The sequence below is a fragment of the Stegodyphus dumicola genome, chromosome 6, assembly GCF_044657685.1.
Source record: "Stegodyphus dumicola isolate Sdum_Otavi_A_Nest chromosome 6, ASM4465768v1".
In the NCBI taxonomy this organism is placed as follows: Eukaryota; Metazoa; Arthropoda; class Arachnida; order Araneae; family Eresidae; genus Stegodyphus; species Stegodyphus dumicola.
Window position 1 is genome coordinate 31,777,114 of NC_140773.1, and position 16,243 is coordinate 31,793,356.

A 16,243-nucleotide genomic window follows, 5' to 3' on the forward strand; every position below is an offset into this window, starting at 1 on the left:
AGTCTCGAGAGTACATGGAGTTCCTAGAACGATCGAGCAGAGTCGGGAGCTGTACTCTAGTGCTTTGCCGTGAAGCTGTCTTTACCGTTATTGCCTGATAGTGTGAAGGCTGTGTCGCTGATTGTTATAGTGTGAAGTTCTTCAACAACTGTAAACGTGTTATTGGAGCTGTCTTGAATAATACTGGCCAATAAAGTGTGTTTTGATACTTCATTGAGTGCTGTCGTCATTATTCACTCCAAATCCGCGAACCCTTACTTTCACTAAGCGAAAAGAAAAACGCAGCAATATATATAGGGCTTAAATGACATTTAAGCCATTGATTAGCATTTTGGAAGATAAGACCAGTGAGATAAAAACTTAAGCTACCACTCTGCTGAGCTGGAAACTAATCAAAACTGAATTTACTCTAATTTAATTAGTTAAATTAAGTTAATGGTAATTTATTCAAATAAATTTGTTCCCAACTTGGCAGCTGCTTTGGGAGTTTGGAATTTCCATTTTGGCTAAATTACGTACAGTTTATCCGTACTAACTTACACCACATATCAACCGAATATTCGGATAATTCTGGCTATTTGGACTATTCTTTATTTGTCTGTTATGTCCTCTTTCAATGCAATAAAAATGAGATAAATTACACTTTTCGCGCATTGTATTTTATTTTAAAAGAGATTAAGTAACCAAAAAAAATGTTTTATATTTTATTCTCCCTCAAATCAAATAAAAAGAGCGAAGCACATTTTTTGACAAAATTAAAATAATGACAAAATTTAAAAATGACAAAAAAGCAATAAAATGAACGTTTATTTACTCTAATGATAAAACTGAACATCTAATTTTGTTTTTATCTCTTATTCAATCTTTGAAATAATTAAACAAAATGCTTTTTCTTATTTGCGTGCAAAAACTTTTAACATTTTTTGTTCAACTAAAATTATATTAAGAGTTTAGATTTTATCTAGGCAAAGTAAAAAAAAATTAATATATAATGCATATTATAAAGTTCTAACAGTTTAAAGAACACCTTTAAAGAACTTTGTAAAATATACGTATTTAATGTATGTAATGTATTTAATGTACAGCAAACTAAGCTCTGTGCTAACTAGGAAGGAATTGGATTGGACTATTTAATTATGGCAAAGCACACAAGGGCTATTTGCCTAAAGGGAGGGATGCCTTCGTGAAGGACTTTCTAAGGAAAACTGGCTTGTATACACGTAATACATTCTAACTAGAAAGGAAGATATGCCTTTCTGCCTAAGAAATAATATAGTAACTACACTAATGCTATTAATAATACCAAGTCCTTCAGATAATCCCAAGATATATTTAGCAAAAATTAATATTAATTAAATATTAGCAAAAATCTCAACATATGCATACGTTGAAGCGTTCATGCTAAAAAATGAATATTAAGTTTTATAGCACTTTCTCACGAATTAACTGCTCTTTCAGTTTTGCTCTTCAGATTCCTGAAAAACAGTTCTTATGCATTAAGATAATTAATAAGAAAACGTGACTCTATATATGAATGAATAAGTTAGTTAACCTCTTGAAAATTTTCAAATATAAGGAATTTTTAATTTTTTAACGTTATTTTAAGCGGTACTTAGTACATTTTAAACACAATTAATTTCATGTTATCTTTCCGGTAATTACAAGGTAATCTTCTGATAAACGACAGTGTCAAGCACACAAAAATGGTAATGAATTCTCTTCCGAGTGATAATAGAACATGAAAATTTAAACTTATAAAGTACAAGGTAATTTTAACTAAAGTAATCCAGGATTATGTAATACAACTTGTTATGAAATATTTCGTTCGTATTAAAGTTACTTCAAAAACATTGCTTATGTATAGTACCTATAATTAACTTAGCAGCAAATAAGGAATTTTAATCCAAAATGTTATTTTCTTGTATTCATACATGTAGTTTGGAACGAACTCAAAATAAGTGCTTATAATGCTTCAAGCTCGACATGAGATAAACATAAGCGTCTGATGAGTATGTGCAAATAAGGCGCATGTGCCATTGTACTGAGTGCACATTGTTAATATACTCATTTCTTTAAAAAATAAATTAACTTCTAAAACTCTTTACCTTAATTCCTACTAAAATCTACTAAACTTTGGTACAATTAATTACTTAATAGTGTAGATGTTTTCAATATTGTCAGTATATCAAGCGTACACATTAGTGTGGGTTATGGTTTAACATAAGATAAAATATCTGATGTAGACACCACATGACTTCCTTGCACGGCGTATTAAATTATACGCATTTTTTGCTGCATTTCATTTAAAATTTTTACTCGAATTTCATTACTGATATATTTCCCATTTAATAAATTCAGTTCTCATTACGTGGCAAGCCAAAAGAAAATAAAATTCAAAGTATTATTAAAAATTGTACATTCCAGAAGAACCTAAAACACCAAATACAGTTAGAAACAGTTTTTAAAAAAAATTGTTAAAATTAAAATTTCTACGCAAGAACAAACATATGGACAACGTGCAAGAAGTCCAAATTTACGGTGCACCAAATTGAAAATTCCGGCTGTGCAAAAAGACACTGCAGTTAATGCACCAAATGATTTAATTCACTGTTCTACTAAGAGCTTCAAATGTTAACAAATTGCAGTCTCGTTTGGCGTAAGCCACTTAAACTTTTAGTCTATTGATAATTCTAAAACTACTTCATTCACATTAATCAAGGCATAAAAATCCTAACCGTAACAAAGAACAACATAATTCAACCACTTTTAAAGCAAAAAATGCATAATTTAACAACATATAAGAATAAAAATACTGGGCTTATCTTGCAGGGTATTAACAGGGTAGTCATATATATTTGAAGCTGATTGCAATGAAAAAGGGAGGTGCACAACTACATGCTATAGCAGTCCCATATACAAAATTTGAACATTCTACGGCTATTCGTTTTGGATTTACGCGAAATACATACATACGTTCGTAGATACGTCACGAAAACGTGTCCTCTGAATCTGTTTTATAGCCTGTTTTGGAAAAAATTCTGTCAGTACGTTTTTATTCTGTCTTTTATTCTGTCCATACGCCCAGATGTTATGCAAAAGAATCATTCAAATAGATTTGAGAGCTGTCAAAATGGATATTTTCGTTGAAATATGATACCTGAAATTTTTTGCTATTACAATACTTCTTTTACTTCGTACAAGGAAGTAAAAACGCAAGCTGTCTGAAAACTGGAGTTAAAATAATTTGCGATTTATTGTGCTGTAAGAAGGATATTTTCAATTAATAAATAGGAATTTTTAATAAAATACTGAGCAACTTTATTATCTGCTGCTAAATAGCCAATCGAGAATAGCTGTAGAAAGAAATTAAATTATAATTATAGATTTTGTTACTAAAAAATGAAGAACGTTTGATCCTTTAAATACATTAACATTTGGAAAACTGCCAGAGTTAAATCAATATTTGGTTATTATTCAGCAAAAAACTGATTAGTTCACTTCACAGAATCTTTTTTTATTTATTTAAGAGCAAATAATATTTTGCGTAAGCACATCATTTCAAAATTCAATAAATTTTTTCGAAGCATTGGCCAGTCTGTTTGATAAAATTTAAGAAAAAGGATAGTTATTCGTGTGTAAAATTCACATGTAAAAAATTTAGTAGAGAGTATTATGATTGCAAACATTAACTAACATTTCGGAATTTTTTAAATATTGAAATCAAATCGGATCACACTGGTAATTTTTTTTCCTCTGAAAAAGGTAAATTACCTCGTTTTTATTGAAACTGACTCTAAATAAAAATTTAATTTCGTTGATAAGTGTATTACTCTCCTTTAATAAAATTACAGCATTACATAGTGTTTTGTTAAATAACAAATGAATGGCAGAAAAGTATCTCAATTTAGAGAAATGTGCTTTAAAAGAACAAATATATGCAGAAAGATAGCATATTACTTTCTTGTACGAAGTAAAAAGGAAGTATTGTAATCGCGAAAAGTTTCAGGCAGCATATTTCAACGAAAATATCCATTTTGACCGCTATCGAATGCAATTTAACGATGTTTCTGCGTGATATCTGTACGTAAGGACAGAATAAAAGACTCGTTTCCTCAAAAAAAATTATAAAACCGCTTTAAAATAAATTCTGACGAGAATTTTTCGTGGCGTCTGTACGAACGTATGTACGTACGTACATACGTACGTATCTCGCATAAGTCAAAAACGAGTAGCCTCAGAACGTTGAAATATAGGACTGCTATAACATGTAGATGTGCACCTCGCATTTTGATTGCAATCGGCCGCACCAAACGTATATAAATATATTTATATATATATCCACTCTGTTACCCGGCTCAGCGATCTCAGTTTCTTTACTCGTATATGTTTGTAAATTGTACATTTTTTGCTTTACAAATGATTGAATTATGCTGTTGTTACCTTCCGGTTAAAGTTTTTATGCCTTTAGTAAATCTGTATACAATATTTTTAGAATTATCAACAATTTTAAAGTTGTTTAAGGGCCGCTAAGCCTTTTTTTTATGGCGGCCATTGATTGTTTACATTTGAGACAGCAGACTAGTGGATTTGTTGCGAATCTAGAGAAATTTAGCTTTGCAACAACAAAGATAACGCCATAAGTGTATAAGATTTACTTCGTAATTTTTAATATAGATATTTTGAGTTTTTATGTATTTTTGCCTTCTCGCGAAGTGAGAACTGAATTAATTGAATGAGAAATACTCAATCGTCTGTGAAAACCTGTTTCTTTTGTGTTTTGTTTGCTTAATTTCTTTTATACATCATTCTAGCTTTATTATAGTATTTGAATAGAACATATGGCAACGATTAGATAATTCTATTCTTTAAATGATATAAATTTTGTGCATTATGAGTTATAATATGAACGAAATATAATACTGTTAAGTGAATCTAAGGCCAGAGTGTCTCTATGGTAAACAAATACTAGAGTGAATTTTAAAGATTGCATTTATTCTATTGTGGTTTGTGCGCTGTCAGCGAAGTAGATTTAATTTAATCCAATAAGTTTAAATGAAACGCAAGAAAAAAATGCATATAATTTAATATTCCGTACAAGGAAGTCATGTGGTGTACACATCAGATTTTTTAAGACTTAAAATTAAACTTTAAACTAAATAATTTCAATATTATAGATTATGCTATCGTAGCTTTAGCCCTTGGGTATTTCATATAGTCTCCAAATCATCGCATTTACTTAAACTGAATTTACTGTATTTCTTGCAGATACTTTTTGGGAACAATGGAAAATCGACCAGGCGAGCGCCATTTGTACTCTGTCCCTGCGAAGAAAACTCGCTTCACAGCCAACATAAAGTGTTTAACTTGCGACGAAGGCTATTTGTGTCTCTACAACAATGCCATCTTCAGTCCAAGCGTTGAGTACTTCGTATTGGAATGCCTCGGTCCAGGAGTTCCGAAGATAGAGATACGTTCCATCTACAACCAGACATTCAGTAAGGCTCTCAAAAAATTTGTATCGGTTAAAGCCCGCGAAATCGATCGGAAGATTCTCGAAAAGAAATTCATATCGATTCATTGATTGCACTTCGGCGTCACTTTTCTGACCTTATTAAGGGCAGATACAAAAAATGGCCTCATGACCTACATTTTTACTTCAATCCGAGAAAGCACAAATGTATCACCAACTGGCATTGCAGTTTCGATTGCGAATCTTTCGGAGTATCATAAAAATTTGATTCTTCTTTCTTTCCTGTAACATATAACATTATCCCACGAAAATGACTAAGATAATATAGGGTACTTTAGAAGACCATGGGGTGTAATCTCTGAAGACTTTAGCAATAAAGAGAAATGGCTGTCATTGGGCTAAACCGTGAAAGGAAAGATAAATACATGTTTGCTTTGCATGGTGGAAATCTATCTCAGGTTAAAGTTTGACGTTCTGTAAATTAAACTAAATGCACTTTTTATTTTTATTACTTGTATTGTTTCTACAGCACTTGAAATGTCTATATTTATGTAACCGTCCGTTTGTGGCAATAATTATTCCGTGATTCCATAAATTGTTATTATCGATTTCTGTCAGCCTTTTTAAAGTTTCTTCCTATAAAATTCAGCTATTATTTTGCGTAAACTTGTTTCTTTATGTGTAATGCCAAATTTCTGTTAATTCATTTTTATGTACCAATGAGTTTTGAGTTCAATCCAAAAATTATTAGTATAATTTATTAAAGAAATAGCAGAATGACGTGTACATCTTGTACAAAAAAATGGAACAATTCTATATCACCAGTTCTATTGGAACGATTGTCAAAATCTAACGCGTTTACCATGTCTCGAAAGCGCCTTTGGATATACTATATTCGATTTATATACAGGGTGATTCAGAATTCATCATCAGTATTTGGTGTGGAGGTAGGGAATAAGAAAAGAAGATTTCACATAGGAAAGTATGGGCACAGACGAATATGGGCGCTGTATGTACACAACTTCCATACATAAGCACAGGTGTTTGTCGTGTGCAGCCACCCCATTTTTCTCATTTTATTTTTTCGTTCGCTTAGCCCAGTAACAGTAAGCGGCTAGTGCAGTTTCTCTAATTCTGTTCGATTTTTGTATTTTAAGAGTAATACCTTCGGGTACCACTCAGGAATTAAGTCTTTCTTTAAGACTCCGAGTCTCAACGATATAAGAGATGAAGATGAGAATTCTACGATTACGCCCAAAGATATGAGAAGTTATGAATTTATGAAAAGCCCAAAGACTTCAAACAATTCCAAAAGTTCATCTAAGCGAAGCAAAAAGAAGAAATCATCAGAAATGCAGGCCAGTGCTTCAGCAGAAGTAGCAGAATTACCAGTAGCAAATGCTCATAAGCCCAGAACACTACCCGATTCATAAGATTGTAGAACTTATTAATATTTATGGAGTAGACAAAACCACAGAATTAGTTTTCAATCTCATTAAAGATGAAAAGAAAGATAATAGCGGAGAAGCTACTCAATCTCAATCCGATACAGCAGAACCGATCCAGGAAACAATCCGAAACCCAGCGAAAAAATTATGCATGCCTGAAAATATCCAGAATCCAGTTGAAAATGAAATCGCAAAGGAAGTCGTGGTTAACCAGTTTAATCAAGAGTGGCAAACACCACGCAAAACTGCAAAGACTCCACTTCCACCGGAACCTAAGGTCAGACTAGAAAACCAATTTCAGAAATTAAACTCCCCAAATGAAGTAAATACCGAGAAGAACGACGAAAACGTCGCAGCAGAGATTCCCCCTCCGATTGTTATCACGGATACTATTCCTGATTGGCTGAAAGTAGATAAACTCTTTCAAGAAAATTGTTCCGATCCTTTCGAATCGAGGATGAAAAGTAGTAGCATTCATGTCTATGTAAAATCATCAGAAGACTACAGGAAAATGACCAAAATTTTACATGAAAAAGTCCATTCCATTCCATACGTTTTTACTTCAAAGCGAAAAGAATCTGAAAGTAATTCTTAAGAATCTGCCCTCCTCAATCAAAGAAGAAGTTATTTTTGAAGATCTGCAGAAGCAAAAATTCCCCATCATTAAAGTAAAACAATTCAACGAATGAAAAATGGCCCAGAAATAAAACTCCCGATTTTCTTCCTGGAACTAGAAAAGAATAGCGGAAATATGATCCATCAGCTAAACGATATGTTTACTTTTCAAGTAAAAATTGAAAAATACAACCCGAAACGGCGACCAACTCAGTGCTTCCGCTGCCAGGCGTATGGCCATATGCAGCATTTATGTCACAATCCTGAGAGATGCGTAAAATATGGAGGTCCACATAGAAGTAATACCTGCCCAAAAAAGCCTGAAGATCAGCCTGTCTGCATTTTTTGCAGTAAAAATCACGTCAGCAGCTACAGGGGTCGTATTGCATACAAAGAAAAATTCGAAAAAAACAAACCCAAAGAAATCCCGAAAATCCCAGCTCCAAATTTAGATAATTTGAACTTCCCAGGACTTTCCGGTAAAGAAGAAAAGAAAAATCCCATTCAAGCACACAATCAGAAACCTCAAATTCAATACAGCGAAGCACTTAAAACAACTGGAATCAACCTAAATGAAGCCTTTGCCTGGATATTAGGTCCTAAAATTTAAGAATTGCTAAAATCTATCATCAAGATTATTTAACTTATCAAGAAAGCCAATACTCCATTTGAAAAATTAAAAACTGGGCTTCTAGCTACTCAGAAGATCATAATGTTCGTCGAAAGTAATTAATCACGAAAAGATACACTCCATTTTCATCCGAAATTCAACGTAGCAACCATGGACTTCCTACCTCTTACTTCCTACGTCCATGGTAGCAACCGCAGCGCAGTGGTACTCGTCAAGTAACTTTTTCCTCTTCTTGACATCGCGGGTCGTATCCTCAGCCGCATTTTTGAACTTCTGCTGTCCATGAACTTTTTTCGCAGCATCTTTGCTTCTCCAGTCTTTATTTGCAAGATTCTCATGTCTTCGTTTTTTTCGCCCTCGGGTGAGGTGCGCAAGCACCGCTAATGTTCTTTAATTACTGGCCATAGGCACGATTTAAAACCGACAGGATTAAAACTCTTTTGCAGTCAAGGCCTGTTTTCAACCAAAAAGGTCCGATCCGATCCGTGTGCAGCCAGTCATCATTCGACTAGGTGACTTTGCAGAAGTAACATGAACCGGTATACGTGGAATGAACTTGCAGATATGCATGTAAATACAAGGCATATTCCAGAAGGTGCGGTTGTCCATGCAACGCCGTTAGGAGTCATGCATTCTAGCACATGGTCAGCAGTTCGAGCACCTCTTGTAAGTCTGTAAAACCGATGCAAAGAAATGTTACATGTAAGATAATAAATGTCTTTACCTTACTACTTCCTTTTTATGTGTTCTTTCCATCATTCCACTGGGGTCGTTTGGCCCTACTACATCGCATATGCGCCCATGCATTCCTACGTAAAATCTCCTTCTTTTCCTATTCCCTACCTCCCCACCAAATATTGATGATGAATTCTGAATCACCCTGCATAGCATTGTTCTAACATAGGTAGTTTGACACAAAATCGGACTTTTTCTTAATAACATGCCAATGTTTTTCCACATTTTGATTCTACGACTCATTATGCCAATGTTCCAAGTTTTGTAAAAATCGTACAAGTAGTTTTTAAAAAATTAGCTCTAAAAATTTTAGCTCCTCCATGTTAATTGAATTTGGTATATATTTATTAATATCTCTTTTTTATTAAACTTATTTCCTTTTTCTTTTCACATTCCGAAATTTAGGTTCAATCCAAATCAAATTCCCCATTTTTATGATTTTTTTTAATTTGTATTTTTAAATCATTTTTATAAATTTTTGCGAAAACAATTTTGAAATTTTTGCAATCATCTTAAAGTAGATGTATTTTTAAGCATACATGCTAAAAATTAGCGTTTTTTATTCAAAATTTCCTAAGATATACGTGAATTTACATATTGCCACGTTTCGAAATTTAGTATATTTGTTATAAGCGATAATAACGCCAAATGTGTTTTACACACTTTGCTAAAATTATTTGAAAGTATGAACGATGATGTTTTTTCCGCTCGTACATAATGAAAAAAGGTAGAAAAGTAGGTTGTTGTAAATTAAGAAGTTCGCCAAAGGAATTATACTTGGCGCAAACTGGAAAAAATGCGCCAAGATAAATTTTTAAATTTCTCACCAAATATTACAAAATTTAATGTCTGGATATAATTTGAGTCGTAAAATCGAAATACGAAAAAAAATTGGTATGTTATTGCAGAGAAAGTCCGATTTTGTGTCAAAATATCTATGTTAGAACAATTGCTATATGTAAATCTAACATATATCCTAAGTTGCGCTTTTCAGACATGAAAAATGCAAGTTAAATTTCGGCAATCGGTCCAGTTGAACGGGAGATATAGTACTGCCCACCAGCTTTTTTTTTTTTTTTTTTTTTTTTTTTTTTTTTTGTGCAAGGTCTACATCTATGTCCGTTATGTGCCACGCGATTTCAAAAACACTAAAATTCTAGTCGAAAATACTTTAAAACAGAAATTTCAGTACAGAACAGAAACAGAAATTTCAGCAAACATGCCTTCTGATCGGTTAATTTGTGTCATGCATAAAAATATATTCTTTTAATCGATTACAAAACCTTCGATCTGATAATTCCTACGGTGTGGCCATAAGTAAACTGACAGTGTTCACAGTGTTCTGTAGCGCGATCTATTTGCGAGAATGACGCCACATTTTGTAGGAAGATTAAACAAGACGGGGGACGAAGGATTCTGCGAAAAAAATTAGTTCCACAAGTCACCGCTAGGGGAATATTTGGCGCTGTGTAATAGAAAATAGAGTGTTAAGAAATGCAAATTAATACGGAATAAAATTACCTTTATGGATATGCCTTATGTAATATGAATATGCCTTACAGTACGGTATGGAAAATCTGACGAAAGATTATCAACTTCTATCCGTACAAGATCAGCCGTGCACAGGAGTTACTGTACCCCGACCATGATAAGCGATTGACTTTTGCTCTCACCTTTCTTGCCAGAATGGACGTGGATGATGCTTGGCCGTGGAAAATCTTATGGGACGACGAGGCCCACTTTTACCTGAATGGAACTGTGAATACCCAGAACTGCCGAATTTGGGATGACAAATCACCACATGCACTCACAGCAATTCCCTTACATTCACCAAAGGTAACTGTTTGGTGTGGGTTCACAGCGGAATTTATCGCAGGTCCATTCTTCTACGAGAACTTTACCCCGACAGAACCGGAAACCTGTTCTGTTACCGGAGAGAAATATCGCCACATGTTGAACAGCTTTGTCATTCCAGCACTTCAGCAAAGACAATGCCTGGGGGAAATCATTTTCGTGCATTCCACACGTCGCTGTACGGGTGAAACAGATGCTACGACAGAAATTCACTATGGAAAGAGTAATTAGCCGCTACTTTCTAACTGCATGGCGACCTCGGTCGCCTGATTTTACGCCATGCGACTTCTGGCTATGGGGTTACCTTAAGTCTAAGGCCTATTAAGAGTGGTCCAGGACCTGGCTACGTTGAAGGATAACATATCACGGACTGTACGGGAGATTCCTGCAGACATGTTACTTTCTGCTGTTGGTCATACTGTGCACAGAATGCAATATGTAGTCCACAACAACGGCAGCCACATTGAACCTCATTTGAATGCAAAATATAAGGTAATTTCCGTAGTGATTTGCATTTATTAACACTCTATTTTCTATTACATAGCGCCAAATATTCCCCTAGCGGAGACTTTTGGAACTAATTTTTTTTTTCGCGGAATCCTTCGTCCCCCGTCTTGTTTAATCTTCGTACAAAATGTGGCGTCATTCTCGCAAATATATCGCGCTACAGAACACTGTGAGCACTGTCAGTTTAATTATGGCTACCCGTTATATACATGCATAGATATCTCATTATTTACATTATAATTTTAATAATAAAATTCCGAATCCCCCTTTCAAATACTTTGCAACTACACATTTAATTGTGGTAATTTATAATTAAGTGTTCTGACTTTTATTATTTTATTTTACAATGGCACTGTAGATTATATTTTGAATTACCTTATTTTAATGAATATATTCAAACTTTAACAATATGCATTTGCTTTTGTTTTCCGAATTAAATTGTGCAGTTCTTTTACACAATAAGAAATATAATTCCCGTCGAGTATTCGTTATCTTCCTTCGGACGTTGCTTAAGAACACATTTTCTTTCCGTTTTAAACCTAAATCTTAGATGATTGGTGATTATTGAGCATGTGACTATTAAGCATCGCTTAGCAATTATTTTCTTTTGCGAGACAAAACTTGAATATTAGATAACATGCATATATATAAATTTTTCTTCTTCTTCTCTGTTTCGACAAAACTAGATTAAAGTATTTTTATACTATTTCAGCGACTATGTACTTTATAGAAAAAGAAGGAATTAGAGCTCATTTTCTTCTAAGTAAACCCAGTATCTTTAACTATAAACGTCGAAGTTTAGGAACCATATTTAAAATTTAATAAAGTATTAAGGAAGAAGATGTAAGATGTCAAACATGTAAGATATCGAAGATGTAAGATGTAAGATGTAGTTAAACTGTAAGGATTATGTTAATTTATCTAACAGTTAACCTTTAAGAGACGGGACAATTTGGAAAGGCTTCACTTAAAAAGACGGGAAATCTAAGTCCATTTTCCACCCCCCTTTTAGCTGCAATTGTAAAGGGAAACTGCTATTCTTTTGCAACTTTTCCTGTAGGTCGCCTTTGTTAATTTTCAAATAATACATTAGGGAATAATACAAAAGAATTTAATGAATTTGTTCTCTTTTCTGCTGTTTCTTTTCTTTAAACTAGGGAAACATATTATGGTGAGATTTCGCAGCTAAATAATTGTCGTATGTTGGAATATTAACTTCTGACATTGCGTCATAATGAAAATACGCCTTAACAGCAAATGCACGCCTATAATCAGTTCATAGTTTATTCAGTTTTTATTTGTTTCCAAACTTAATTTAGTTTAGAATTACATAATTAACATTTTTAATTTATACTCGAAAATGATGTTTAACTATTTGTTTCTCGTCTATTTCTGTTCAGCAGTTCGCTTTTATTTGTTTCCAAGCATTGTGTAACAGCTTATATTTATATATCAAACAAATCCCGTTGTATTTTCCTTATATTTGTTTCGTTTACCTTTTTCATTAGTATTCTTATTCAGTTTAATTTATTGAGTCCCCTCCCCTTTGTATCGTAAGTTATTTCATCTTTCAACTACATTATTGTTCATTGTTCTTTCTTGCAGTTTTGTGATAAAACCTTTTTTTATCCTCTAGCGTTTTATTTTTTAATTATTTTTCTTTACTTTAAAAACAGATTTTATTGATTATGTTTTCATTGCATTGCACTCCATAGCATTTTGCATGTTTCAAACAGCAATATTGAATACAAAAATTACAGTAACAAGGAAATATATAAAGAAAAAATACATTTTTAATGACACTGAAAAGTTGGTGAAATTAATACTAATGTAAAATTGCTAAGATTTCACTGCTGTGGGAAAAGAAAAGGAATTTACGAAACCCCACAGTTGGGATGCGCGAAGGACATCTCGCATAAGTGGCAAGGGAGGTTATTCGGACAATGACTACAGGGGTTGGTCAAAAATGTGGAAACACCTTTAAAAAACATGTTTCTTTGCTTAATATGGTGTAGGAAACCTGTTGGCATCCAAAACAGCTTGCAGTCTTCTCGGAATGGATAAATACAGTTCCTGTATGTTTGCGAAGGGAATATTATACCATTCTTCCTGATAAACGGTGGCAAGTTCAGATAACGATGTTGGCGGTGGATAACGAGAACGCACTTTTCGTTCCAATGTAGACCACAAAGGTTCGATAATATTCAGGTCTGGTGACTGTGGTGGCCAGGGAAGATGGGACAACTCATCCTCGTGCTCATAAAACCAGTCCTGGACAATGTGAGCTGTGTGAACAGGGGCATTTTTGTCTTGTAAGACACCATCACCATCGGGGAACAAAGTTTGTACCATGGAATGAACTTGATCGGCCAAAATGTTCACATAAGTCTTGGCAGTCATGTGCCCTGACACAGTTATCATGGGGCTAGCAGAGAACCACGATATGGCTGCCCAAACCATAACAGAACCCCCGCCATGTTTCACTCTTGGCAACAAGCAGTCTGTATAATAGGCTTGAGATGGCGTTCTCCAGACGTAAACTCGGCCAGAAGTGGGAAACAATGTGAAAGAAGACTCGTCAGACCATATTACTCGCTTCCACTGCTCTATAGTCTAGTCTTTATGACTTAAACACCACCTTTTCCTGTTACGGGCATTAGCATCACTGATGAGTGGCTTCTCAATTGCAGCACGGCCAGCAATTCCCTGTTTATGAAGCTCCCTTCTAATTGTTTTGGTACTCACAGGGTTCGGTAACACAACATTCATTTCAGCAGTAACTTTTGCAGCTATGGTCTTCTTATTTTTCGTCACAATTGCCCTTAATGATCGTCTGTCACGATCACTCAGGACACACATTCGTCCGCGCTGTGATTTAGCAGATGATGTTTTTCCGCTTTTTAAATATGCGGAATAAATCTTCGATACAGTACCTCTTGAAACACTAAACACCTCGGCGACCTTGCTTACGGAAGCACCTACCATACGTGCTCCAACAATTTGCCCACGTTCGAAGTCTGTTAACTCTGACATAATGCAATGACAACCTCACATTACAGTACTCCGACAACAACTGAATTGTTTAGCACATTTACGAAGTTGTATAGGTGGCGTCAGTAGTCGAAAACTCCAGCGCCACCTACATATTTCATTAAAATCAATCTTTCTTTTCAAACATGCATTTCACAGGGTGTTTCCATATTTTTGTCCATTCACTGTATCTCCGCACCCTGAAGGATTGGGGAGGAGGGGAATGGCCTAGCCGATATTTCGGCCACAGCCGTCTTTTTGAGACACTGCAGCTCTGGCCGATTCTTAGGCCACTCGTCTTTTAAAGGTTAAATTTTGAGTTAAAGTTACTTTCCTATCTCTTAAAAAGTTACTTCCTTAATTTCAAGCTTACAACTTCCGGCCAGAATGTATTTTTTAGAATCGCGTTTGAATGCAAATGAGGAGAGGTATTTAACTGTGAAGTTCTACTGACTTCGTTAGAGAGCCAGGGATTCTGCCTAACACGCGTTCACCTTTTAGGCTACTCTCTCTCTTAAGCTATTACTACGATCGGCCGTAATTTAGGTCCTTGCTAGCTTCGCCGTTATTAGCGTTAAGGGGCCAACTCTGTTAGAATCTTGATAGTTTTGGCTATATCTTTTTAGTTAAGATTTGTTTCTTAGTTTCTTGAGTTCAAGTTAGAATTTAGGCTTTATAGTAAAACTCCAAGAAGGAGTTCTGTTAAACTTTATTGGAATCATAAAGGGTTATTTCACCTTTCGTACGTTTCATTGTCTGTCTCACGAACTCAAGCCATTATTCGCTTATAATTTCTTAAGTTTCTTCAACTTTAACTGTAACTTAAAAGTGCACAGGTTAGAATCTTACAAAACTATAAATTATTGACATAAAAATAGTAAAGACATATTTGTTTCGTATTATAATCATCTCAAAGCATCAATTATTCGTGTTAGTTTACCTTATTAAATTAATCATAATAATTTAATACTAAGAACATGCTAATAGCGTATTTTATGAGTAAAAATCTTATATTTTAAGGATTTCAGATGATACGTATGATTCAAAGTTCACAAGAAATATTTTCAGGCATATTTATATTTGCAAGATATAAAATTGTATTCTGAAAAGTTTTAAGAACTTTTCTCTGTCACAGTTGATCTGCTTATGCATAATCTCATTACAATAAACATGATCTATATTCCTTAGAGCTTTATGTTATACATTTTTGGAAAAAATTTTACTTTATTACTGCGAAGAGTATTAAATCGTGCTGTTATTTGCTTCTTTGCGTTCAGAGATTTAAAATCATATTATTGTCCTCTCTAATGCATATAAAGAATTTTAAATTGTATTATCTTCTCAAAGGCTTCTTCGAATTTTCAGCAATGTAAATCTATATTTTATATTCTAGTTCAGATTGCTTCACGAGAAATAAAAATGTTAATTTAATCATGGAAAGATAAAATATATTTATTTTGAAATAATCTCATTACAATAAACATGATCTATATTCCTTAGAGCTTTATGTTATACATTTTTGGAAAAAATTTTACTTTATTACTGCGAAGAGTATTAAATCGTGCTGTTATTTGCTTCTTTGCGTTCAGAGATTTAAAATCATATTATTGTCCTCTCTAATGCATATAAAGAATTTTAAATTGTATTATCTTCTCAAAGGCTTCTTCGAATTTTCAGCAATGTAAATCTATATTTTATATTCTAGTTCAGATTGCTTCACGAGAAATAAAAATGTTAATTTAATCATGGAAAGATAAAATATATTTATTTTGAAATAATCTCATTACAATAAACATGATCTATATTCCTTAGAGCTTTATGTTATACATTTTTGGAAAAAATTTTACTTTATTACTGCGAAGAGTATTAAATCGTGCTGTTATTTGCTTCTTTGCGTTCAGAGATTTAAAATCATATTATTGTCCTCTCTAATGCATATAAAGAATTTTAAAT

The 16,243-nt window shown here is 33.7% G+C and overlaps 1 protein-coding gene across 1 annotated transcript in view; it reads left to right on the forward strand.

Annotated features, from left to right (window-relative positions):
* The window catches only part of LOC118188648 (inactive dipeptidyl peptidase 10-like), a 1,447,514-nt gene that overhangs the window by 1,359,321 nt on the left and 71,950 nt on the right, over positions 1-16,243 (forward strand). Inside the window, exon 14 of the mRNA XM_085818201.1 lies at positions 5,266-5,495. Coding sequence (XP_085674327.1) covers positions 5,266-5,495 — 230 coding nt within the window. The remainder of the gene's footprint in view (positions 1-5,265; positions 5,496-16,243) is intronic.